The sequence below is a fragment of the Epargyreus clarus genome, unplaced genomic scaffold (genome assembly GCF_041222505.1).
Source record: "Epargyreus clarus isolate Ecla_fem2 unplaced genomic scaffold, WU_Ecla_fem_2.2 ptg000007l, whole genome shotgun sequence".
NCBI lineage: Eukaryota > Metazoa > Arthropoda > Insecta > Lepidoptera > Hesperiidae > Epargyreus > Epargyreus clarus.
In genome coordinates, this window is record NW_027332215.1 from 21,986,016 (window position 1) to 22,012,254 (window position 26,239).

At 35.9% G+C, this 26,239-nt stretch overlaps 1 protein-coding gene across 2 annotated transcripts in view; it reads right to left on the minus strand.

Annotated features, from left to right (window-relative positions):
* Positions 1 to 7,299: 7,299 nt before the first annotated feature.
* LOC140743146 (cilia- and flagella-associated protein 69) overlaps positions 7,300 to 26,239 on the minus strand; it is a 28,550-nt gene continuing 9,610 nt past the window's right edge. Inside the window, exons 4-20 of one of the 2 annotated variants that reach the window (XM_073074205.1) lie at positions 25,888 to 26,133; positions 22,657 to 22,785; positions 21,724 to 21,853; positions 20,637 to 20,776; positions 18,434 to 18,588; positions 17,814 to 17,998; positions 17,254 to 17,417; positions 16,460 to 16,685; positions 15,633 to 15,744; positions 13,650 to 13,766; positions 12,776 to 12,887; positions 11,744 to 11,874; positions 10,837 to 10,944; positions 10,248 to 10,378; positions 9,412 to 9,472; positions 8,390 to 8,617; positions 7,300 to 7,569 (exon numbers count right to left, since the gene is read on the minus strand). In XM_073074205.1, the coding sequence (XP_072930306.1) occupies positions 7,483 to 7,569; positions 8,390 to 8,617; positions 9,412 to 9,472; positions 10,248 to 10,378; positions 10,837 to 10,944; positions 11,744 to 11,874; positions 12,776 to 12,887; positions 13,650 to 13,766; positions 15,633 to 15,744; positions 16,460 to 16,685; positions 17,254 to 17,417; positions 17,814 to 17,998; positions 18,434 to 18,588; positions 20,637 to 20,776; positions 21,724 to 21,853; positions 22,657 to 22,785; positions 25,888 to 26,133 (2,462 nt within the window). In that variant the 3' untranslated portion in view covers positions 7,300 to 7,482. The remainder of the gene's footprint in view (positions 7,570 to 8,389; positions 8,618 to 9,411; positions 9,473 to 10,247; positions 10,379 to 10,836; positions 10,945 to 11,743; positions 11,875 to 12,775; positions 12,888 to 13,649; positions 13,767 to 15,632; positions 15,745 to 16,459; positions 16,686 to 17,253; positions 17,418 to 17,813; positions 17,999 to 18,433; positions 18,589 to 20,636; positions 20,777 to 21,723; positions 21,854 to 22,656; positions 22,786 to 25,887; positions 26,134 to 26,239) is intronic. The other variant, XM_073074206.1, reaches the window with a different exon arrangement.

Genomic DNA, 26,239 nt, shown 5'->3' on the forward strand with positions numbered 1-26,239 from the left:
ATGTCCATCGGCGGCAGTGGCTATTTACCATCAGGAAAAATGCATGCTCGCTTGCCACTTCCATTTTTACAAAAGTGTCAGAGCGACATCCCAGGTTTCGACTTGATGCAAATCGGTGTAACGTGAATTATCCAACAGAAACAATTTTAGAAAGAGTTGTTTGAATATTTATTGTCAGCACAAATATTAGAAATTCTGACAATGGCGTAGTAGAAAAATATTTTACTCATACGTGGATATTATTATTAAATTATAATCAAATATTTAATATTGAATTATCCGTCACGCGAAGCTTTTGTGTACGCATATTATATATAGAGCGAATATTGTAATAAGTGAAATATTTTTATTTCAAGTAATTCAACTTACACGGTATTAACTTCAAGATACTTAACATTAGTGGAAATTCTATACGTCGTCATAGTGAAAATATATGTTATTCAGTGTGATTGAATATAGAATATACTAAACTACTTAGAGAATATAATTTCTGCTACTCTCCAATACTGACTACTGTAAGTTATTAAATAATCTGAACCTAACTAATATCAGTCGACTATTCGCGTATATAACTGTTGTATGGATCCATTAAACTAGGACTATTCTAGAATAATTTAAATTTTCTATAGAACTTTATACTAATGTTGCGCGGTGAATAGTCTATTTATGATATTCGCTTAACTGTCGGTCGACCAGTTGAATATTTACTTATAACTTGAATTTCATGTGACTTATAACTTCGAGTCATAAGTCATGAAGTATTTATTAAATGGGTGGATAATAAAATAATTCATATTTTTGAAATACTTTTAAAATGGCCATGTAACTCATACAAGTAATTCTTCAGCGCTGGACGTTGCTGTTAGAGAGGGAGATTTTGGAATGAATTTCATGTAGACAAACCATTTAGCAGACGCAGTAGATGTATTGTCTAAATATTGTGAGATTTTTAAGATTTATGTCCTACATATCAAAGAAATGAGGCATGTTTAAAATAATATTGTAATGGATTTCAGGATAATAATAATCTGAAGAAACATAAGTGTACACAGGGTGAATTTTCCAAGTGTGTGGATGGCCAAATCTGAAAATAAGGAAATAATAGAAAATGCTCAAAGGAGTTATGAAGACGATTTCGATTTAAATAAAAATTGAATAAATATGGCATATCATATAATATGATCATGTTCTGGAAAGCAATGATAAACTCTGATGATGTTCTGGAAAGCAAACATAAACTTAAGATAAAGATGATTTTTAAGATAACTATTATTGCCGTAGATAGCATATGTATTGGTTTGAATACAAATTCTTGATACAAAGATTTAATTGAGCACAATCAATAATTCTTAGTAGAACGTAGTACAAACGTCTTTTGAATACTTTAGCTATGTTTAAATACTTTCGGATTTCGCCCTCCAGGCTGGCCTGAAATGTTCACCCTGTATCATAATTTCATATAACACCAATTCGTATCAACCCCATCGTATACACCATTTTTATACACAACATTTATAGGAAACGATATGCCAATCAAAATTATTTTATAATCGATAAGCTGTAAGAATTTAACGAATGTGTAGGTTAACATCAGGTGAATATACTAACAATATTGCTATTGAAAAACATATTATACTAGGATGAATAATGAGAAACATGTTATGTTTAAATGGTGAGTTAAATGAAACCGCTTTTCGGTTTGATATCATATGTCTACTTATTTCCCAACAAAGATCGAAAATCGAGATGTAATCTTTGATAGGAAAAACATTGGATAAATTGATAAAGGGTGTTAGTTAAATAAAAAAGGTCTGAAAAAAACAATTACTTTTTAATTAAGACATATTTGATTTGGCGTAATAATATAATTTGGACTTATATTTATTTTCCTATCTTGTCTTTAATTAAAAAAATACTTTCAAATGCGCATAATATTTTGTAAAATTATTATTACTACAATCTTACAGAAAATTCCAAATTAATTCTATTAATATCATGTGTTTTAAAGCAAAATTGTTAGTAGGACTAAATTATAACTAGAATTATGGAAATTTATTGATGCCAAATATATAAAAAAAATTCAAAACTTGGCAAGTTAAGTTATCTTCTATTTTATTTGAGTATTTTAAGTTGAGGCAGTACGCATAATCAGAGATGTATATAGAGTATGTGTGTTGCAATGATTTTGTTAATGTTTATTGTATTGTTTACTCATTCTTAAGCTGGAAACTAATTTTCGGATGAGGTCTATATTTGTAATGATATTGACTGGTTTGAAATGCATAAGGTCAGTTTGTATGGTCGGACAAACTTTACTGTGCGTGTGGCGGTTTTCTAAAACAATCATTTTTCAGTTTTCCAAAAAGAAGTTTTTAATTTTTATAGTAAGTTAATAAAATTAAGACACTAAAATGTAGATGTACATAAAATAAGTATATTTTCACGTTGTTATTAGAGATTCGTAATAATTTATTATTCATACAAAATAATAAAATTAAATAAAGAGGAAAACTTTGTTTGTTTGTTTGGTTGTAATGAATAGGCTCAAAAACTACTGGACCGATTTTAAAAATTCTTTTACCATACGCAAGCTACATTATCCACGAGTAACATAGGCTATATTTTATATGAAATATATTTCATAAATAGATTTTGAGGCGGTACAAAGTTTGCCGGGTCAGCTAGTGCTAATATATTTTGACATCCAGCATTATGAGGGCTAAACGTACGATGTCTGTAGATATAAATGCTCCGGAAGCATTCAAACATAAACTAAATATTTGCCTAACTTATAATAGTTATAATATATTTTGTACTGCTTTCGAATACTCGTATATCAAATCATGTAATTTGTTCCTCTGTCTTAACACAAACATTGGCAACGTTTTATGTAAAGAGAATGTATTGTTAATAATAATAAAAAAACATCGTACTTTCAAACATATACAACTATACATCCGTTAATTAGTTTCCATCGTCTACGCTGGTTGTTCATTTCTTAACTTTAATATTATTTCATTACTCCCACTGTCCCACATACAGACATTTTCACCGAACTTCAATGTTTTGGAGCTATTGTATAATTAATTTTATATTTCGTGCATAACAGTGTTGTGGTATATTAATTGTACATGTATCAAATGAAATGTATAGGTTTATTTAGAACTTAATGAGGCATTTGAGACTGCGGTTTGTAGATGTAGTTTGTACCTAGTGATGACACAAAGTAGTTTTTCTATTTATTTTTTTAATTACATACATTATTCTAAACGCAATCTGAGTGCCTTATGTCAACAGGACGTAATGGCTAAAACACATGTTATGTACGATAGGACATCGCATAGTTGCCTCGTCATATAGTGGCGAGATGGGAAATCTACGGTATGACATCATAAGAAAGCATGACACCATCTCGCATCCTCTTGTGATGCACAGCACGACGTTTTACCGTAAAAATTGGTGATGCAAAACTCAATGGAATCGAATGGGCATTATATTCTGCGTTCCTGTCTGTTATTAAACATCAAGGTCAAAAGAGGATATGTCTAGATCGGACTATATATAGATCAACTATGACAATTCTTCAAATTTCCATCTATTCGGTTTCATTGGGTTTGCATCACCAGCTTTTACGTCATGCCGTGTATAGTACGACGATACGATTTCGACACGATGCACGTGCCGCTATACGATGTCGTGTCGTATGTAGCGATGTGTTTTAGCCGTAACGCGGCATAGAATTGAAATACTACTTCAAACCACGTGCCAATTAGTCTTTATTTACTGTGTTTAAGTGTTTTTATTACTTTTGTAATTTAAAGCTTTTAAAATATCGTACTGATTAAGATTTATGATTTATAAAATTCACCTAATTTCTGCTCACTATAAATAAAGAAATATAATATATTTTGCAGTGCAAGTATGTATGTGTACTATTCAGTGGATTGGCGTAATATTGTGAAGTGTGTTATTATCGATTGTATAAATAATTGAAGACCTTTTGTGTATGTATGCATGTGCTCATGAATGTTGCTAGTCAAGTTTTAAGGCCAGTCGCCGCGGTCATGCTGGCTGATGGAAGCAAAGTAATGTTATATATATGTTTACAAATAAGACAAACGATTTTGTTAAACATCCCCTTCAGAATTACAATTGGAAATGTAAAAGGGGTTCTCATCTGTATCTCACTATTATGGAATTATACTTGCATTTAAAAACATTTGTCAATAATGTGGTCAAATTGTACATTATATTTCTGCAAGTTTAATATATTTTTATGTTATACAATCTAATATTGGTCTACAAACTTATCTTTGAAATAAGTTCTGAATTTTGTTTAGATACTTGAAAAAGTATTACGTTATCTATATACAATAATATATGTTATATAATGATAACATAGCATATATAATACTTTACTTATATAAAATAACAGGTTATATTGTGAACTTGTTCCGTTCTTGAAGTCTGGCTAAGGTATGTCCTATGGCTTCGCTACATGAAAAGATTTAAAATCTGATTATACTCCATGTTAACTCCATGTTAACACAAATATAATGTAATATACATTATATTTGTGTATTATAATAATATACCCTCGAATCAAACAATGATAAGCAATAAATATATTCTAAACATAAGATTAAACAGAACGAGTAGATGCTACTTACATACTTTCTCGTTTAAAAGATGGCTAAGCCGCCCCTTATATATTTAGATACCTTGAGCGACTGTCGCTATGGTCCATAGCAAAGCATTTCTATGTAATAAGTAATATATACCTACCGACTAACTAAAATATCACAAATAGGATAGAAATACTTTCTCTTCTAAGGAAACATTTTATGTAGCGAACCCTTTTGAAAACTCACAAGTAGCCAACATCAGGTTGTATTAGCGGTCTTTAAACTATGTTTAAGAATATTAGAAATAAAACCAATATAAATAAAAATATTTTTGAACTGATTGTAAGATTCACATTTAAACTAATAACTATATTACCTTTTATCATCAGTAGACGGATACGATTTTAAAATATATTATGGGTGTTGTGGAATTGTAAACATACTGAAGAACACTGAATAGTATTTTGTCAAACTTATTCTCGCAAAGCGTGCCCTGTTAGAGGCTGCTCGTCCTCGGCTCAGTCGCGTTCAATTTTGTATCTACACTATGGTCATGTGTATTTGATTGTGGTCTGTTCATTCAACCGTAGTGATGTGTGGTGTGATATTGGCAACTTATCTATACTTCTATACTAATATTATAAAGAGGAAAACTTTGTTTGTTTGTTTGATTGTAATGAATAGGCTCAAAACCTACTGGGCTTATTTTAAAAATTCTTTGACCATTCGAAAGCTACATTATCCACGAGTAACATAGGCTATATTTATATGAAATATATTTGATAAATAGATTTTGAGGCGGTGCAAAGTTTGCCGGGTCAGCTAGTAGACAATATAGTGAAATAGATCGAATATCGGAGTTTTTCACTGATGTTCGTCAGTGAGAGGTTAGGATTATCGAGCTCCAGAGATATTTGCATGTAATGTAACAGTTCAGGTTTGAGCATTAACGGGCATTACAGTGCGTAACCTGTAATGATAATATTTGTAACTTTGCAGCTATAAGAGATTCCCCGTGAAACAATCTGTGGATCCTGTATAAAATATCCAATTTGAGATTACAAGCATAACTTTGTCGTTAGTCAGTAACACAATATTATATCGCAATGCTCAGGATTGAATTTTGGATTGTTAAATGAGACCGACTAAAATAAGGTTGAATACTAATTCAAAATGAAGCTACTAAGCTTTATTTTCTATATTTGGAAATCATTCATGGATCCAACTCGGTGTTCCTGTTAGTGTGCAAGATCTTATCAATATGAATCATATTGAGACATATATGATTATAGAATGTGATATTAAAATATATGAACTTATTCGGAACGACTCACGATGTGCAATACTGAGCGATATTATATAGTTACATGGCATTGTTACAATAATTTCCTTTATAACCACACAATATTATGTTGTTTCATCAAAATTTAACATGTCACTGTTTTTTATACGTTATCGGCTTAAGATTCGTTTCATGATGTACTTTTTCTTTATATTAGAGAGTTCAAACTATTTATTAAAATAACAACTAAAATGCAACCACACAGTCACTATGGTTGAACTTAGAGTAAATGTTTTGTCCAAATGTAAATTTGTTTTTTGTGCATATCTTTCTACTTTGTTGCGGTGATCACATAATGTATAATACAGTCAATAACATTCGAATAGAAGTAGCACCTATGTCACCTGTACCAAAAAGTACACAAATTATGTTTTAATCTCTATATGTTAATGTTTAAACGATATAAGTTAGCAAATATTTCGTACTGTTTAATTGAGAAGACTTATGTCTTATCTTTATATAACTATGAAGCTTATATATTATTCGAACATATATATATGTGATTGTACTGCGTAAAAATAGATTAACCTTTACAAAATAAATAAACTATGTGAATTAAGAAAAGTTTTTATTAGTGGTAAAACACTTATCAAGGTGGTATAGCTTGGGTCTACAATTCTTAAAGAAATTTGTAACCAGGGCTAAAGGCGACAATGCTTCAACTGTAGTACTCTACATTATAATCAAAACATATTCAAAGATGCCTATAATATAAACTGAACTCTCCCCAGATTTTTAATATTTTGCACTATCCCAAAATTAAAGTTTTCAATGCTGGCATCGAAAGAGCGGCGAGATTACCGGACGTTTCAATTTGTTTTCCCGACTGTGGTGGTAATGTTTTTCGAGTATACTTATGTATTTTATGGATGTATAGATCTCTTTTTTTTTTTTGATGCATGCAGTCCACCTGATGGTAAGTGGCTACTGCCGCCCATGGACACCTGTAATCAACCCCAGATGGGATTAGATATTCCTACCTGAGGTCGGCCACAGATGCGCTGCTACCCCTGAGGTCTAAGCTGAAACACCTCGGCAAAGTATGTCTCCCTTACCACACCCTTCAAACCGGAACACAGCAGCGCCAACACTGCTGTTATGAGGCAGAAATAGGTGAGGCGGTGGTGCCACCGGAGTCGAACCACAAAGCGTTCTACCACCTTCAAAAAGTCTCTGTCTTAAGTACGCCTTGCAGTCCATACCGCTTGACGAATTTTAACATATGAACTGTGGTCTGGTTCGACTAAATAGTGGGATTGACATGTCATAAATAAAAACACATTTAATTATAATTATATAATAAGGTTATTTATTGTAATAATAATAGGTATGGTCCGCGCCAAACTGCTAGTCCGCTCTGGAGTTGTTGCGAGCAGGTGTAGATGTACAATTAGCTATGGCGACGCGATTCATTTCTATATTCAGAGTGGACTAGCAGTTTTACGCGCACTATACGAACGTATTAATAGGTTTACAGACATAATATAAGCGGAAGTGAAATATTTATTATGTTGTTCACGCTGATAACTCGACATCATCCCTAGGCTTAGGCTTGTTTTTGGGATGGATGCTGAAGACTTTTACATATTGGCCGGTCACATTCTAAAACAATTGTAAATAATGCATTTACCATTATTTGATATTTTGACGAGCAGTAAAAATATTTTTTTATAACATCTTGAATCCGTATTCTATATGAATAACAATGACTGTGAGATGAGTGGTCTGTTGTCTATTTCTTCTCATGCGCTTTTTAGTAACCCTATAGTCTAGGTAGTAAAAGGTCATTGTCAATGTCTATGGACTGCATGGACATATTTAACCAAACGTATAGCACGGTTCTAAGGTTATAAGGTTCTGCCTGAAGCCGATTACAGATGCGTTGCCATTTGTGAGGATTAAGATGTTCGCCTCATAATTAGGTAAGTCAGCTGGCATCCACACTTGCACCGAAACCGAAGAACTGGTTCACACTAGAAATATGTGTAGCGGTGGAACCTCCCTGATGGAACTAATATACTGCTAGTAATAAACAGTGGTAATCAATTTTGGTCAGCCGCAAATCGTAATTTGACAATTTACATAGCCAATAAATCGCTGCTTTGCAAGAATAATGGCACAAGTAAAAAACGTAATTTTCCAGGTGAGCCAGTTTAAAATTAAACAATGTTTTTGTTTCCAAATATTTTATTTAAATGAGAATGAAAATAATGGTAAATACAATTATTATAAGTAGTTAGTTATGTATATAATCATACTGTTAGGACACATTAAAATAGGAAATATTTGGGATTAAATTGTATTTTTAACAGAAAAATGAATTTTGAGTTATGCCATTATTCTTGCAAAGCGAAATGTCATATTTTGAAATTTGGTACGCAATTATTGATTAAATTTCGTCATTAGTTTGAAAAACACTCACCTGATGATCCAACGGTGGTTTGTAAGTGCGAAGGACAGTTTCGCCGCGCATTTTAGCGGCCAAGGCCCGGCGGTGGTGCGCGAACACGGCGTCGTAGATCAACCCGAACGACATCCGCTCGCGGTCCGCCGAGCGGGCGGTGCAGCGGACCTCGCGCAGTGCGTCCAACGCTATGTTCAGCCTGACACGCCCGAGGAAAGCGTACAGAGAACACTCTTCTTCAATATCCTACGGAATCATAATTGTTTGTGTTGGTTTTAGGATTCCGTACCCAAAGGATAAAAATGGAACTCTATGCTTGTAAAAATGAAACTCTATTCTTAAAAATGGAATTCTATTCTATGGCTGCTATGATAACAAATAGGTACTAAAAATAAAAAATAAATGAAAATTTGTAGTACGGAACCCTCCAGGTGCGAGTGCGACTCGTACTTAGCCAAATATTGTTAAATTCCTGATGATAAGTAAGCGATCTGTCGCCAATCAATCGTAATAAACTCATATAATTGACTATTTGGAGTTGATAACGTTTGTTACCACCGCTGGGAATTAAGCTAGAACACCTCATATTACATGTCTTATTATATTGTAGTCAGGAGTACGTATGGCGGTGGTACCTCCGTCCTCCATAGTTCAAGTGCTCTTTCGATCGGTGTTTCACCTATTTACCAATATAGTCTTGTATCAGATATTTTCTGATGTAACTGATCAATAGAAAGTACAAAAATTCCCTGTAGTTGAATATATTCTCCAATCATTGGTACATTACTGAGTTTTTTTTATAACAAGGACCACAGAAAATAATAGAGGTACATAATACAGAATAAAAAAAACAACAAACAAACAACGGTTATCACTCTAAAGCTGTTACTTTTATGCAAATTTTCTATTGTTTCTTTAGTTACGCCAGAGACTAAAGATGACCTATTGTTTCTATAGTACCTACTTACCGAGGATAAGGTTTCATACAAATTACATTCAACATATTTTTTATTTTTTTACTTGCATACAGACATGCATACCTTTTTCTTAGCCTTTTCAATGATTTCCTCCTGCTGTCGTTTTATTTCGTTCGACCAGCCTCTATGACAGAACATGATTATGTAAAAAACTCGTATGCACTTATGTTAGAAACATGAGTAGTTACGCTTCTTCGGATCATTAAATAGAAAATTTAATATTTAGTATCTACCCGCGCAAGAAGTGAAACTCTTACAAAACCATAAGATATTACAAAATGAAGGTGGTAGAACCCTTTGTGGTTCGACTCAGGCGGCACCACCGCCACACCTATTTCTACCTAATAACAGCAGTGTTAAGGTGCTGCTGTGTTCCGTTTTGAAGGGTGTGGTAAGGGAGACAGACTTCCGAGGCGTTCCAGCTTAGTCCTCAAGGGTAGCGGCGCATCTGTGGCCGACCTCAGGTAGGAATATCTAATCTTATCTGGGGTTGATTACTGATGTCCATGGGCGGCAGTAGTCACTTACCATCACCATTTTTTTAATAATATGGGAGTGGCAGACGAGTATGCAGTCCACCTGATGATGAGTGGTCACTGCCGTCCATGGACATCCGTAATCAACTCCAGATAGGGTTAGATATTCCTACCTGAGGTCGGTCACAGATGCGCCGGTACCCCTGGGGACTAAGCTGGAACGCCTCGGAAAAGTATGTCTCCCTTACCAAACCTTTCAAACCAGAACACAGCAGCGCTTAATACTGCTGTTATGAGGCAGAAATAGGTGTGGCGGGGGTGTCGCCGGAGTCGAACGACAGAGGGTTCTACCACCTTCAAAATCATAATTTGATTAGTACTTAACTTATTTGATACATATACGTATGGGTATAAAGTACATACTTGCTTATGTGCAGGAATTCGTCTAAAATATCTTGGTCTTGTGGGAGCAGGTCTGGACTTTGGATTTTGGTCTCCATCCATGTTTCATTATACTTTATCGTCAAATAGTGTGAGCACAGAACCAATATAGCCTACAAAAATACAAAAGTATAATCATTTAATATAATAGCGTTGTCGTTTAGCAACAGAGGGCGCTGGTGACTGGATCCGTTTTATTAGCGACTAGCTTTTACCCGCAGCTTAGGTCGTGGTTAGAAGGTTTTATCTATCCCTTCGTGACGTTAATATTTTTCGGGATAAAAGGTTCAAACCTATTATGTCCTTTTCTGTGAACAAAGGTAGGTACCTATTCGTATTTAAAATAGTAAATAGTTACGATGTCAGCATTTTTGTCTTCAGCTTATCTATGTACCAACTACCTAATCCATCTAATGAATAACGAAGAATGTAATGAATAAATGATTATTGTTTAAAACTCAAAAGTACAATACTCGTAGTAACTGTCATCATTTACCACGAGGTTGCCGTTATTTAAATATTATCTATGTTTAATTAATTGCAACAGAATAAATTCTGTTATTTTCATCACCTCATCTTTTGAAGGTAACTTGATGTTCTTGTATAGATTGAATGCTTCGTCAGCTAGGGATACTTTCTGTGCTAAATCTTCAGAAAGCATGTGTAATAAAGCAAATACCTGGAAGGTAGGTATTTAACTTTTTATTTTCTTAATATCTATGTTTCATTAGTAAGCACTTATACGAGTAAATTGAAGTCAAGTCATTAGAATGCTATTAGGTAGTTATTATTTTCAAAAAGTGTGACTATACAAAAACTAAGGAAACAATTTATAAATAAAAGTGTAAGCAGACACAAATCTAGCACCTAAATAGGTGATAGATATGTGGTAGAATCCTCTGTGTTTTCATTCCGCAGGCACCACCGCCTATTTCTGCCTAATACTTGTAACAGCAATGTTAAGTGCCGCTGTGTTCTGCTATGAAGAGTTAGCATAGATACTTAACTAAGGCATTCTAACTTAATCAGAGATAGTAATGCAACTGTTGGCAACCTGCGGTAGGAATCAACTCTTACCTGGGGTTGACTACAGATGTCCAAGAGCGGCAGTGGCCACTTACCATCAGATGGACTCCATATTTGTTTGCTACTTTACTATTATAAAAAACAGTTCGTAATTTTCTTATTTCTGCTTCATAACAACAGTGTTAACTAATCAGTGTTGGGCACAGCTGTTTTCCGGTTTGAAGGGTGTGGTAAGGGAGACATACTTTTCCGAGGCGTTCCAGCTTAGTCCTCAGGGGTAGCGGCGCATCTGTGGCCGACCTCAAGTAGGAATATCTAAATCTATCGCGGTTTGAATACAGATGTCCATGGGCGGCAGTCGCCACTTACCATCAGATGGACTGCATATTCGGTGCTACTTTAATATTATAAAAAAACAGTTTGTAATTTAGTGTGAGATGCATTTTACGTACTTTTGACTTTCGGGATCCAGCCATGTCGGCCGCAGCTAAACATACTGGAGTTACTTTGCTTTTTGCTTCAACGAAATCCGGGTCGCTTATTGCATCTCGGAGGTCCCTCGACATTAGTGGGTTATCTAAATCTATTAGAAAGATTAAATATGTTTTATTTACTAATATTAAAGGCCTTTTACAATAATTAGCAACTGGAGTTGAAGCTGAATTCTGGTAGGACTCCCATTCTACCTTGAATTCATTACAGTTGTCCATTGGCGGTGGTGGTAATACGAGTAAATACCATTCGATGGACTACATGCTCACGTGCTAGTTCGATAGTATAAAGTAATTATATGTTTGCCTATGGCTTATATGCTGCGTCGTTGTTTATGAAACTAATAAAACATCACGTCAGGCTTGTATGTTTCATCGATAGATCACGCACAATTTATGCTATTAGCAGTTTGCTGAACTATTATAGGTACTATCTTATTGGCATATAAAGAAAATGAAATTATAAAGAGAGTTAGACTAATCATAGCTGATTGGTGATCTCCTACTTTATTATAGGACTGCGATTACTCCTCCGACAACAAATTAATGCACATTTGAAAACCAGCGTCACGGATTGGTCACCATACCGCTCTCACGCGCAGAAGGTCCCGGGCTCGATCCTCGACCATGCAGATATCAAATAATTAATTTAGATTCGTTTGTGTCTTGTGTCCATGGTACCCATTACGCAGGGAATCTTAATGTGGGCTGTGAGTGTAGAAAGTGTGTCTTCAAAAATAAAACACAACAAGAGATCGAATGATGCTATAGCAAGCTGATACAATAGAATACGAAATTAATTCAATTTATATTTACGAGTACCTATATTAACACACCTAAAATTAGATATTCGAATTCATTTGTTTTACTGAGATAAAAAGCACAATAAATATGTGCTAATGTAAGTAACGGACCATCTGTGTGTATATTAGAAATAAAAACAAACAAAATATAAAATATTGAAGTAGTAGAAAATGTGCAAAAATAACTTACTTAGAATAATACCATTTTCATCGAGGGGCACATGAGTCGCCTTACAGTCATCTCGGAAAATTGCAGCCAGCAGACTTGCTATTGTCGCCCCTCGCTTGACTAGCCTTGGATTCTGAAAACACAAAATATCTCGGCATAAATACCTAAGAAAGAAGTATTCTAACGTTGCATCAGCTCAAAAAGTATACATTAAAGTTATTAGAAACTGAAAATGGGGCTTTAATCGGTTTTCTTGAGTGGCCTATCTAGTTAAGCTACTCGTACTTTAGCAACACATCTTTCGGCTTAGAAACTTGACTTTTCTAAGCGATTTGCGTATCAGAAATTAAAAGGAAAACTGGAGGAAACCTACGAGTATAAGCTTGGAGAATCTGTAAGAAAAAGTCTTAAAAGCGTGTGGCCTCAATAGGCTGGAAAATAGATGGATATTAATTAATTTGCGACAGTCTCTTTTCAGCCTGTGTATGTAAACGTAGAAAGATACTTGAGCGATGGTGCCCTTCTCTTGCTGAGAGGAGAGTCATCTATTGTTGTCCAACAATGAGATGATAATGAATATACGTTTAGTAAATACCTATTATCAGGCATTACTTTGCTAAAATGTACGCTATATGGTTTTTAGCGGTTATCTGCCGTAGCCAAAACAAGCATCATTAGGGTAAGATGACTTCTTATCCTAATGATGCTCGTTTTGGAGCGAAACAGAGTTGGTGGTGGAATGTATTTATTTATTGCATGTGCACATACCCTATGTGGGTGGGTGGAGCCATACGGCCTGGTTTAAAATATATTCCATCGTACATAATACTGGTAGTGGATTGTTGCGAAGTAGTTTTTGTTTTAACTTTACAGAATATAACATTATAAAGCAAACTGTATCAGAAGCAGCTAGTTTCGCGCGCCAGGTGACCAGCTGCCCCACGGCATCGCCAGCCCGCGCCACGTCGCACACGATGGCCAGAGCTATGCACTGCACCGGTGCACGTGTCATCTGCGTAATTAAAATACGATTATTACTAAGATTTTCACAAACAACAAAATTCGACCGAGTAAAAATTCAGTCTACGTTACTCCCACAATTTAGACGAATCCAACGATAGCATATAGGTTAAACTTAAACTAGTAATTTGAGCTATAGGTCGTGTTAAAGAGTGAGACCTATGTTTCTACATAGGTTCTTAACACGTTATTATAATATGATATATCTTATATAGGGTGGCGCAAAATTAATCACCCCATTTTGTTTTTAAATAACTTTTGTACTGAATAAAAAAAGTAATTTTGAGTATCAGAAATCTTTACCAGGACCTGTAACTTATTTTGTAAGTTATTTTACTTATTATGTGTTCCAACAGCGTTGATACAAATTTGCGCCCGTTTTATCATATTTTCTACGACTTTCCTTAAGATTTCCGCCGGTAACACTTCGCATTCCAGCCGAATATTATCCTTAAGAGCTGCGATTGTCTGAAACTTGTTCCTGTTGTTGAGTCATTACATCCACTTAAAATCACTGTCTGGTCCGTTCATGCAGGAGGAGTGTTCTTTTGAGGACGCCATCGGCAATACAGTGACTGTTACTGGCCAACGCTACAGAGTCATGATAAACGATTTGTTTCTACCGGAATTGGATGATTAGGGCTTGATGAATATGTGGTTTCAACAAAATGGTGTAACCGCATACACAGCACAAGCCACAATGGATAATGTGAAGGAAGTTTTTCCTGGCGTGTAATCTCCCGTTTTGGCGATTTGGCATGGCCAGCAAGATCGCCCGATTTAACCATCCCAGACTTCTTTCTTTGGAACTATTTGAAGTCACGGGTCAATCACAGCTCTCAAGGAGAATATTCGACTGGAATGGAAAGTATTACCGGCGGAAATCTTAAGGAAAGTCGTGGAAAATATGATAAAACGGACGCAAATTTGTATCAACACTGTTGGAAGACATTTGACAGATATGATATTTTTTAAGTTGCAAAAAAAAAAAGTTCCAGGTCCTGGGAAATTAAAATATTCGAATAAAATACGAGTAAGTATCTTATTGCATATGTAATAAATGCAATAATACATAATAAAATGGTAGGTTGGTATGAGTGGATATAATATTTATTTAAGTTTCAGTACAAATAATTAAAATTTTCGTTAAAGTAGCTCAGTAGCTTTTGGAAATATTCAAGTAATATGACAAACTATAAAAAATAGATATTTAAGTTTATTACAATTCTTATTTTACTTTTACAGGTTAAAATATCGCTCGAATACATTACAAGTCGCAACGGTACCCACTAGACTTTATGGGCAATAAATAGTTCGAGATATTAACTATGGTTTGTTCATATTTGGTTACAGACGGCGAACAATACTGGTAGCATTAAATTGAACTGTCTAACGAAAGAGGAAGTCACGATTCCCGTCTGATTCGGAGCTTTTATCAGAATCACTAATGGCTGCGTCGAGAGTCGGCGCTGTATTAAGGGCTCTCAAATAATCATGTTATTCAATGCTTCCCTCTTCAGAAAATACATTTCTAGTAGATTATTATTTGATAGTTATACTCGTAGGTATGTAATATGTATGTATTTGTGTGCAACGTGTGTGCCAAATAATTATTGTAGTAAAATAAGCACATCATTTTCAGGTAAACCGTTGGTAATTTGGGTAATAAAAAGGTGTTGTGTGTAAGTGTTCAAACATGAGCGAAATAGCCTGTATTATTGTGTTTATGTCAGAAATACGGTAAAAATAATAGTTTGTTAACAAACCCTGAAATTGCCAACTGAAGAATGAATGTGCCATAGCTTTATGATAGCTATCAATTTATAGAAAACCGTCCTTAAGAAGACATTGGTCTAACCGTAATTAAATCCAGCAGCTTATAGATGCCATCATTGGAAACAAAGCTGCTTCTGTATTCTTTTTTCCATATTATTCCTTCCCAAATAAAGTTGAGCAATGATATTAGCCACCTGTTTTCAGAAAAAGGAGAAACTCAATTAAAGTAACCAATTATATTATGATCAAAATTTCCTTAATGTAGGAAATTTCTATTTTCGGAATGGTTTTAGGATATTTATGATATAAAAAACTACTCCACTGCTTTTACCACGTTTCTCTGAAATGAAGTCTTTATTCTATTTTACTAATCTAACAGATTTTATTCATAATTATTATGGCTACCGATACGCAGTTTGTAACTGTTAATTGCATTTTCACACATTTTCGCAGGTACTATAATTTCTTTTACATTCAAAGATAATTAGTTTTTCTTAGTCCATTACTGTCTCATTGCTGCGCACGGATCTCCCCTCAGAACGAGAAGGATCAGGCCATAGTCCACAGCATTCTCCAATTGCTAATTGGTAAACTACAATTAGACTATATTTATAACCACATACCTAGCACTAGATTTTTAACTGACTTCAAAAAAGGAGGAGGTTTCTCAATTTGACCGTAAATATGTTTTTTTATGATTGTTGTCTGATGATGACCAGAGAAAAAGAGGGGAACTTTCAAAAATCACATTAGACACGCTGTTTACGCCGTTTTCCAACGAAATATATTGTGTGCCGACTTCAGAACTATGTAGTAAACCAACATGTATTTCAATATTATTTTTCTTTGTAGTGACATAGAAGTCGGTTATATATTTTTGGTATTTTTTTTGTCGTCGTCAAATCTTACCTATCACTGATTATGAGATGCTTGTCCAACGAAAACAGAACTTTGTCTAATAAGGTTTCGGCCAGCGAGTTGATTGACGAGGGCCACTTGATAAACGGGTACACGCAGCACCCGACCCGCTCGTTGGCACACATCGCGCTGGTGAGGAGTCTCAGACATAGCGATATGATCACCTGGCTCTTCTCCACCGGTGGTGTCTTTTGTGCCACGAGGGCGTAGCACAGATCTGAAGAATGTTTATCTGATGGTAATGTTGTTTGTGGTAGCAGCTACGGTGATGATTTTATGAGACATTGTCAAAGTTCAAACATTGTATTGACATAACATGTTTGAACTTTAACACTTTAGTATCAACATACTAAATGGTCTCAGCGATTTACCTATATATATTTTTTGGTAATGACACCTATATATCGAGATTGATTTATTCGTAACCATTTATTTATCCTAAGAACCTTCACTACGTAAATTGAATAGTTCAAAATACTGTCAGGAAAACTGTAGGTACCCCAATACTGTATTTTTTACTTTCATATTTTGATTTTTCTCAATCTCTATTGCTGTATTGTTCACAAAACTAACTAAAGAACATTATTTTCAAACATTCCTACGATAGTCGATTTAGATGACGGGCTAATTTTTACTGCTGTTACAGTTATTTTTCAGTATCTATAGGTCTTCATAAATGGATAATTTTAACGTATACACAACCAAGATTGGCCATCTTGGTTGCGCTCATAGAAAATACAATACTCCTCAAAAATTGAATCGAACCACTTAGTTGGATATCTCACGCATCAATATAATAATCCCGTGTGTGTCGAACAAATCCTGCAGGGCTATCGGCCGCGAGGGCGACTGTCTGGTAGAGATGGCCACCTGCAGCAGCCGCACACACCAGTACAATACTTGCAGGTCGTACGGGTTCTCCGAATACCATTCTATGTACCACATGATCCTGGAATGTGAACTCACAGTATAGAAATGGAAGACGAGTAGATTAACTGACAAATGAAGTGGTCTAGCATAGATATCAAAGAGCAATTGACTTAGTTGCAACATTTTTATGTGCTATTTCTAAGAGAAAAGCAATCATTACCTAGTGATTAGAAACAACTAAGGGGCGGGAGGTTCGAGGTTCGAATCGTTATGTACGTACTTGACGATGACTTTAGGCGAGTGTTTCTCGCTACACTAAGCTGCTTCAATGCAGTTTGGTTAAAGGCATGCCCATGCAGTAACTTTAGTGGCATCCTATGTCAAATTACTGCCTCAACCATTTTTATTCTGACCAAAAGTACTGATGGTAAAGTAACAAGCGAGAGCAAATAAGATAATTTAATTTAAACCATACCTTCTAATTATACCGTAGTCTTTAGTAACATTGGATGCTGTAAACGGTAGCGCGATCACCAGAGCTTTGAGAGCTGTCAGTCTGAGCTCAGCGAAGAGCGCGTGCGACCAGTGAGCTCGAAGGCTGCATAACCCTGGGTCCAGCAAGTACATGAGGCCTAGGAGCCAGTGCTGAGACTCGATCATCTATTGAAGAGTAGCAAACAATCTACGGTAAGCGGTAAGTGCTCATTGCCGCAATGTAACCAACTCCAAGATGGTTCAACTTTAACAACTCCAACACACGTTACAGATGGGTTAACACTTTTGATGTCTAATATAGTCGCCTCATATATAAGTTGGCTGCCATCCATATACTGGCGTAGTCTTTTGCTGCAGAAGACAGTAATGGGTTGATAATGGAGTGTGACGACGTTCCAACCTGCCAAGCGATGTGATAATTCCTGGCTGGAGAGCGAACGTGTTTCAAGTTTCAAGTATTCTCAGTCGGGAGCTTATACAAGACATTTAGAAAAAACTTTAAAGGCGTGATTCAGAATGAACAAATAGTGGCGCCATCTCTTGACGAGTTTCGAAAAGTCGCTACAAAAGTACACATAGAAGGTGTTTAAAATCACTTACGAAACTGTTATACGGAAATATTTTAAGTGCCTCAACAGATAGGTAAATTAAAGTTTTCTTGAATTGAACATCTAACTGCGATGTGTTGAAATTAACGGTTCGAATCCAATTTTTGTTCAGCGGCACTTCAGTTGCAACAGCCATGGACATGATGTCTGAAAATATTTAGAATAAATTAGGAATTGTTTATTATTTTTAATTTTAAGTTTGACATCGGACCTTAAATTTTAAGGTCGTAACAAGTAAGTTTGATTAACTATAAAAGCGTAGTTATTAGTTTTTTTAACTATAATTTATTGCTATTATAAGGATTGAAAACTTAAAATTTTTCCAAGCTTGAAATGTACAAAATAATTATTTAATTGAAGTAATCCATTTTGAAAAACTTGTAAAAAATGGTGCTAAAATCGCTTGTTTACCTATTATTACGGTTTCCTTCATCGATGGATAATTTCTTTTTCATGTTCTGCACGTTTTCTAGGTAGCGTAAAGGCACAGTATAAGGATCTAAGGATATTTGTACCGTGGTAAAGGTAAGTAGACAGCGCCGGGGAGCCTGGAGTGGAGCGGTCCTTTACCCCCATTTGTCCGCTAGAGTATATGTGGTCATGGATGTCCTTCGATAAACGACAATGACCACCTACCATTAAGTGGACTGCAATCTAGTTTGTTACTCTAATCTTTTAAAAAATATAGTTATATATCTATAATACACAGATTAGTAAAGATTACTCGCTCCTAACAAGAAAATCTAACCTTTTGACAATTGTCACTGTCATCTACTTCCGTGTTTTAAAAATATTTAAAAAATGTAGTTTTAGATCATATACGAATGAAACGATATTTCTTCGCACTTTTTCTTCGATTTAACTTTAACTTAATTGCGCATGTCGGCATTGTTCCGCGTAAATTACACCATGACAGCCATTAAACGGCTGACAAAATTGTCAGCTGTTTAAGTCATTTAATGGCTTCCTTCAATAACAAGGCGGTGAGATATCTATACTTATCTATGCTATGATATTGTAGTGTTCTATAATAGGAATAACATAGTTTTTACTATCTGTAACAAAGACAAGCGCTGCAGACTTTTGGCATTGCGAAACATCAATAATTGTCTAAGTACGAGTCGAACTCGCACATGGAGGGTTCTGTACCTTGAATATTTAAGATGTAGATTTTTTTATTTTAAATATTCATTATCATTGCAGTTGTAGAACTAAATGCATTGTGGAAATATAACTGTTAACTGACTACGATTCAATTGATATGAAACCATCGAAAATAGCGATTTAATGCGAGACAAATAGTTGAGTTTATTATTTGTTGTTACAGTGGCCGTTGTTATACCATTGTGAAAAATTGTATCTGTATATTACGGTTCAAGAAATAGAGCCCTGTGACAGACAGACGGCAAAGGCTTAGTAATCCCGTTTCCTTTTGAGTACGGACCCCTAAAAACTGTACAATCAATTAAGACGTCAGACAGATACGGTACCGAAAATACTGAATGAGATCATTTCCTGCATTTTGGTTTTATTATAAAACGAGTAAAATCTGACCAACAAAGACGTGACGACTGGCCATTCTTCAAAAGGTAAAATACAGATTTTCGAGTGAAGTGAAAGTCAGTAATCATTTAATAGGTGTCGTAAAAATAACGGATACCTAACGTGCCCCACTTCAGAGTCATTTTAAGTGATCTATTTATCTTTTTTATTTCTGCTTACTGCACAATTGATTTGCAATGCGACGAAGGCTTCTAATTTTTAAAGGATTGGTTGGTAAAAAGTGTCCTACCGGTTTCCGTTTTTATAAAATATTATTTTTTATCATTTGAGCGAAAAGTACAGTATATTGAACGACGGTAAATTGACGTTTGTAACAAAAACAGTATACCTAGTGACAAGTGATGAAGTGACTTGAAACGACTAAAGCTTATTAATAACCAATATATCCAATGTTTCGCCTATCTTAGGCCAACATTTGACAATGTCTTTATAGATCACTAGTTTTTGCCCGCGGCTTCGCCCGCGTTTAAAAGAAAATAACTGAAAATTCGTACATAAAAAACATACATAAAACTGAAATATAAATTCGTACCTTCATTGCAGTTACAGTGGCGCCATCTGGCGAAATCTAACTAAGAATGGTTATCTTAACCTTAACCTCAGATCTAGGTGTATTTAAGTAGCTCATAGACCTGGCATGAAGCGTGACGAGAAGACGGTCAGACGATCTCCGAAGCAACGAAGCAACAGAGCTGTGATTACTGTGAGAGTATTCCTCTCGTGTTGGTGCTCCCTCGCTCTGCACTCAAAGCGGAACGCCCATATGTAACATCTGGAATATATCAGGTACAACTTCAAAACATTCAGTTGGTTGTAAAGTTTTTAGTCTTCTCTGAAAAGTACGCAAATAGTGCCACATATTTTTTGCAAAATACATATTGACAATTCCCGTGTAAATTTATACAATATTAAAAATAATTGCGTCAGGTTTCGAGCTTAGAAATAGTAGAAGTATGACAAAAGCGAATGGTTTTTATAAAAAGGATTTGCAAAAAAAATGTTTTATTTCTTTTGGATTCTGGAGTTTGCGCCAAAATCATACCAAGTTTGCATGTAGAACACATCTTAATATGATACAAAATAAATTATTAACAAAATACTTTGTATACTAAGGAGATGATATTTTTCGCTAAATATTATAAAAAATATTCGCTAAAAATGTTAACCAGCTGTCGACTACCTACTACGATATCAAAGGTACCTACATTTTTTTAAATACCAATTAAAGGCATATGCGTACTAATAGTAGGTATATAAAAGGCAAGTCTTACAGTAAATACCTAGTTCTGTTTAAAGTTACCTATTTTTTGTTCACGAGGGGAATACCTTAAAAAGGTACCAGACGCCGTGGGACCGACGTCGGATTATGTGGGATTTTCACCGCACCAAAACCCTCCTGGTGGCCGTCCTCAACGCTTGATGGAGTACTCCGGGATCTCCGGCGGAACACAACCGGAGTCCTTCAAGCACGATGCCCTATCAGGCCCTGCCCTGGGGGGAGCAATTTACGCTCCTCCCGCACACCAGGTGTTTACGACGGCATGCGACTACACATACCGTCGTCCTTCCCGGGGAAGGACGAGTTGGCCGGTTTGAGCTCCCATTCTTGCCGCCCGCAGCCCCGGAAGCCCTTTTTAGTCGCCTCTTACGACAGGCAGGGGATATCGTAGGTCTATTCTTGTTCCGGGACTACAGGCGTTATTTAATTTTTCCACTTACCTTTGAGCGTAATCGCTAGGAGAGGGAATCAACAATCGTAATTTGGGATTCTCTTCAATACAGTACATGGTGGTCTTCAACAGAACAAGGAGTAACGACAGTATGGTAGACATGTTTATACTGCTGTCTCCTAGAAGATAAAATAATTTACTTCATGACGAGTGACGACCTACTGAACGGGCTGCTCACTATTGGTTTGTTTTGTAGTAACGAAGTGTCTTTTTAGGGTTCCGTACCCAAAGGGTAAAATCGCAACTCTATTACAAAGCCTTTCCTGTCTGTCCGTCTAGCGGACTAGCAGTTTTACGCGGATTATATCATATTCCAAAAAAATATTTTTTCTTACTTCAAATTGTAATACAATCGTTTTAGGATACTGTGAAACAATGGAGTATTAATTCTCTTAACAAATGATTCATAAATACTTTAATACGAATAAAACCTACGTATTTCCGTCCGCTTAGGTTATGGCGGCAGGGGCAATCTAGGTACCAAGGGTGTCTCGCGCCCCTGCAACCCTTCCGCGGGGCCTATCTAGGAAATTGCCCCTGCTTGCCTACACATTTGAAGGCGGTAGAACCCTCTGTGGTTCAATTCCGGCGGCACCACCACTACACCTATTTCTGCCTCATAACAGCAGTGTTATACGCTGGCTGCTGTGGTTCTGGTTTGAAGAGTGTGGTAAGGGACATACTTCTCCGAGGCCTCATAATAGCGGCACATCTGTAGCCGACGTCAGGTAGGTATATCTAATCCTATCTGGGGTTGATTACAGTTGTACATGGGCGGCAGTACCCACTTACCATCAGGTGGACTGCTCATTATAAAAAAAACATCACTATTAAGGAGCCATTTAAGGGGCATCCCCACTCTTACACACTAGATTGCCCCTGCAGCAGGTGTGTGAGTATTCCGTCTAAAGGGTGTTATTACCCAGTTTCACAATGCAGCTTTGTGGTTCCGCGGGGTTGACTTCATATACGGGCAAATCCCGCACAGGAAAGTATGGATTGAAACGGCACAATATGTTCTCAATTATATTTTCCTTCATCAGTTTTATGCCTGAAAATACAATAAACATGATCATATTACAAAGTAAACTTCGAACCATATAACATTTCGATATTCTTAAGGAAAATTAATAATATATGAGTATGATGCGTTTGAATTCAATTATGGGTTTTTTCAAGTATTTGGTTAATTCTATTAATTTTAGTCAATATGGTTAATAACGTTAAGTAACTAAATTCTAAATTATTAATAATATTATCAATTATTATAATTAAATTATTAATAATTAATAATAGACGACCCGCGTGGCGGTGCGGTCACCATACCGATCTGACGCGCAGAGAGTCCTGGGTTCGATCCCCGGCCAGACAGAAATCTAAATGATGATTTTAGGTTTCTGTTTCTAGATCTGCGTGTTTATGTATTTGTCTCTGTACGTCCAGTCCATCCACGATACAGGGAAACCTAGTGTGCGGCTGTGAGTGTAGAAAGTTTTTATGTCTTATGTCAATTATTATATTTTTTTAGTTTGTAAACTATTTTTGCCTAATAAAGCAGTGTTATGCGTTGCTGATTTGAAAGGCTCCCCCTTCGTCATGGTGCCTCTACACTTACGAAGAATTATAACAAAGTCCTTAGTGGTAGCAACAGATCTGTACCCTTACCAGGTGTTTTTACGTTTTGACAAATATGACTGTTTTGGTATTTGTTTACGTATTTGACCATACAATTTCCAATCAGTGCCCCTAGCGGATTGTGTCAGAACTTGGAAATAGTATGGGCCAATACGTAAACAAATACCAAAACAGTCATATTTGTCAAAACGTAAAAATTCATGGTAAGGGTACTGTAGTCGATCACAGGTTATACTCGGATCCTTTTGGATTACAGATGTTCATGAACAGCTGTGATCATTTACCATCAGACGAAGGAAATACTAGTTCACCACATGTGTATAAACTAAAAGATTAATAAAATACCAAATCCAGATTGCTTTAAAGTATAACATAAATCAACCTCACAATTAGAAGAATCCAACATCTTATATTAAAGTTCATTGTGCCGCTTGGGTTGTAGGTGCCAAAGAATGATACACAACAACATTACCCTCTGCAGTGGAATAAAAAACTTAAGTTAACCTCACAATTAGAAGAATCCAACACCTTATATTAAAGTTCATTGTGCCGCTTGGGTTGTAGGTGCCAAAGAATGATACACAACAACATTACCCTCTGCAGTGGAATAAAAAACTTAAGTTAACCTCACAATTAGAAGAATCCAACACCTTATATTAAAGTTCATTGTGCCGCTTGGGTTGTAGGTGCCAAAGAATGATACACAACAACATTACCCTCTGCAGTGGAATAAAAAACTTAAGTTAACCTCACAATTAGAAGAATCCAACACCTTATATTAAAGTTCATTGTGCCGCTTGGGTTGTAGGTGCCAAAGAATGATACACAACAACATTACCCTCTGCAGTGGAATAAAAAACTTAAGTTAACCTCACAATTAGAAGAATCCAACACCTTATATTAAAGTTCATTGTGCCGCTTGGGTTGTAGGTGCCAAAGAATGATACACAACAACATTACCCTCTGCAGTGGAATAAAAAACTTAAGTTAACCTCACAATTAGAAGAATCCAACACCTTATATTAAAGTTCATTGTGCCGCTTGGGATGTAGGTGCCAAAGAATGATACACAACAACATTACCCTCTGCGGTAGAATAAAACACTTAAGTCAACCTCACAATTAGACGAATCCAACACCTTATGTTATAGTTCATAGTGCCGCTTGGGTTGTAGGTGCCAAAGAATGATAGATAACAACATTACCCTCTGCAGTAGAATAAAAAACTAAAGACCGCAGTTTCGAGACGCGCATTGCACTTAATGAACGACTGGTTCAAGTTCAAAGTAATTTCTATGACAATAAATATAAATAGAATGACGTCAATGTCAAGATCAACAGGTACTTAGTGTTTGACGACAAAAACGATGTTTTTTTACAACAACTTGGCTTCGGTTTTGTGGTGTAAAAAATGTGTCAATATCACTTCCCAGATCGTTTCGTTAAGATTGATAGATTGTTTTTAGATTATATACTTACGCAATAAAAAAAAATCTTTGTCGTGAACGATGCAAAAACAAAAAGGATTTCCTTTATAAAGATGCAACAAGAGATCCTACTAAGTTGGTGATGCTTTAGCGATATCTCTAATGTTATCAATGTTTGTAGGTGAACGTCTTACATACTGGACCATCATGTTGCCTGTTTTACTAATTTTAAATTTGAACATGTAAAAAATAGGCATAAGACTTTAATTACCCACTAATATTGCGTTGTAAAAAGCAGTGATAGCCTAGTGGTAGGAAACTCGGCCTCTCGATCGAGGGGTCCGAGGTTCAAATCCCAGGCACGCACCTCTGATTTTCAAAATTATATGCGTATTAGAAATTAATTATCACTTGCTTAAACGGTGAAGGAAAACATCGTGAGGAAACCTGCATACCTGAGAGATTTAAAAAAAAATCTCAAAGGTATGTGATGTTCACCAATACGCAATTGGCCAGCACGGTGGACTATGGCCTAATCCTTCTCATTCTGAGAGGAGACCCGTGCCCAGCAGTGGGACAGTAATGGGTTGATGATGATGATGATGATGATGAATATTGCGTAAGATCTGAAGTCAAGTGATAATATATTTCAGAATTACAGGCTGTATATGTGTAAGCCTTCAAGAAGATATGACAATGGCATTGCAAATCATAGATGTGATTGTACTTCAGTCATTGTGTAAAATCTAAGAAAGAAGTATTACTTAATTCATGTGTCTTAACGGATGATGATACGAAATCGGAAACAAAACCTCTTTGAAATTGTCTCTTGGGTTAAGAATTTATCTATTTCTGCTATATAGCAACAGTAATTACACTACCGAATTCTCCTTTAAGGCATTTTTGATTTATATAGCTAATACACACTTACATAATGACATTTTTGTGATCGATTTTGGAAATAATGTTCCTTCATTGTTATCTATAACAGATTATTGGTCGCCAGTATCTACTTAACATGAAGACTATATTTGACTTACAGACTGCTCGTGTAGTAAGAAAAATGGCCATTATGTTAAACAGATTACTTACAATTATCCACAGAATCGGAGGCCAGCAGGAGCGCCAAGATCACGAAAGTCGGGAACCGGGATGACCTGGTAACAGCGAGCATCCTGGCGATGGTTTGGTCCAGGACCGAGGCCGCCGCTTCCAGGACATACCGCTGTGGGGCCGCGTCGAGCCCGCGAACCCGGTCTGGTGCCGACAGGTTGAATATAATCGCCTCAGACACCATACCGAAGTGCTCGTCTTCTTCTAAGATAATGAGGAGGACACCTGAAAGAAGGAAATTTAAAGGGAAACCATGAATTTTCTCTGCTACTGTTAACGCATTATGTACATGTGAGGCGCCCATTAGATTGTCAGACATGTTACTCAGCCA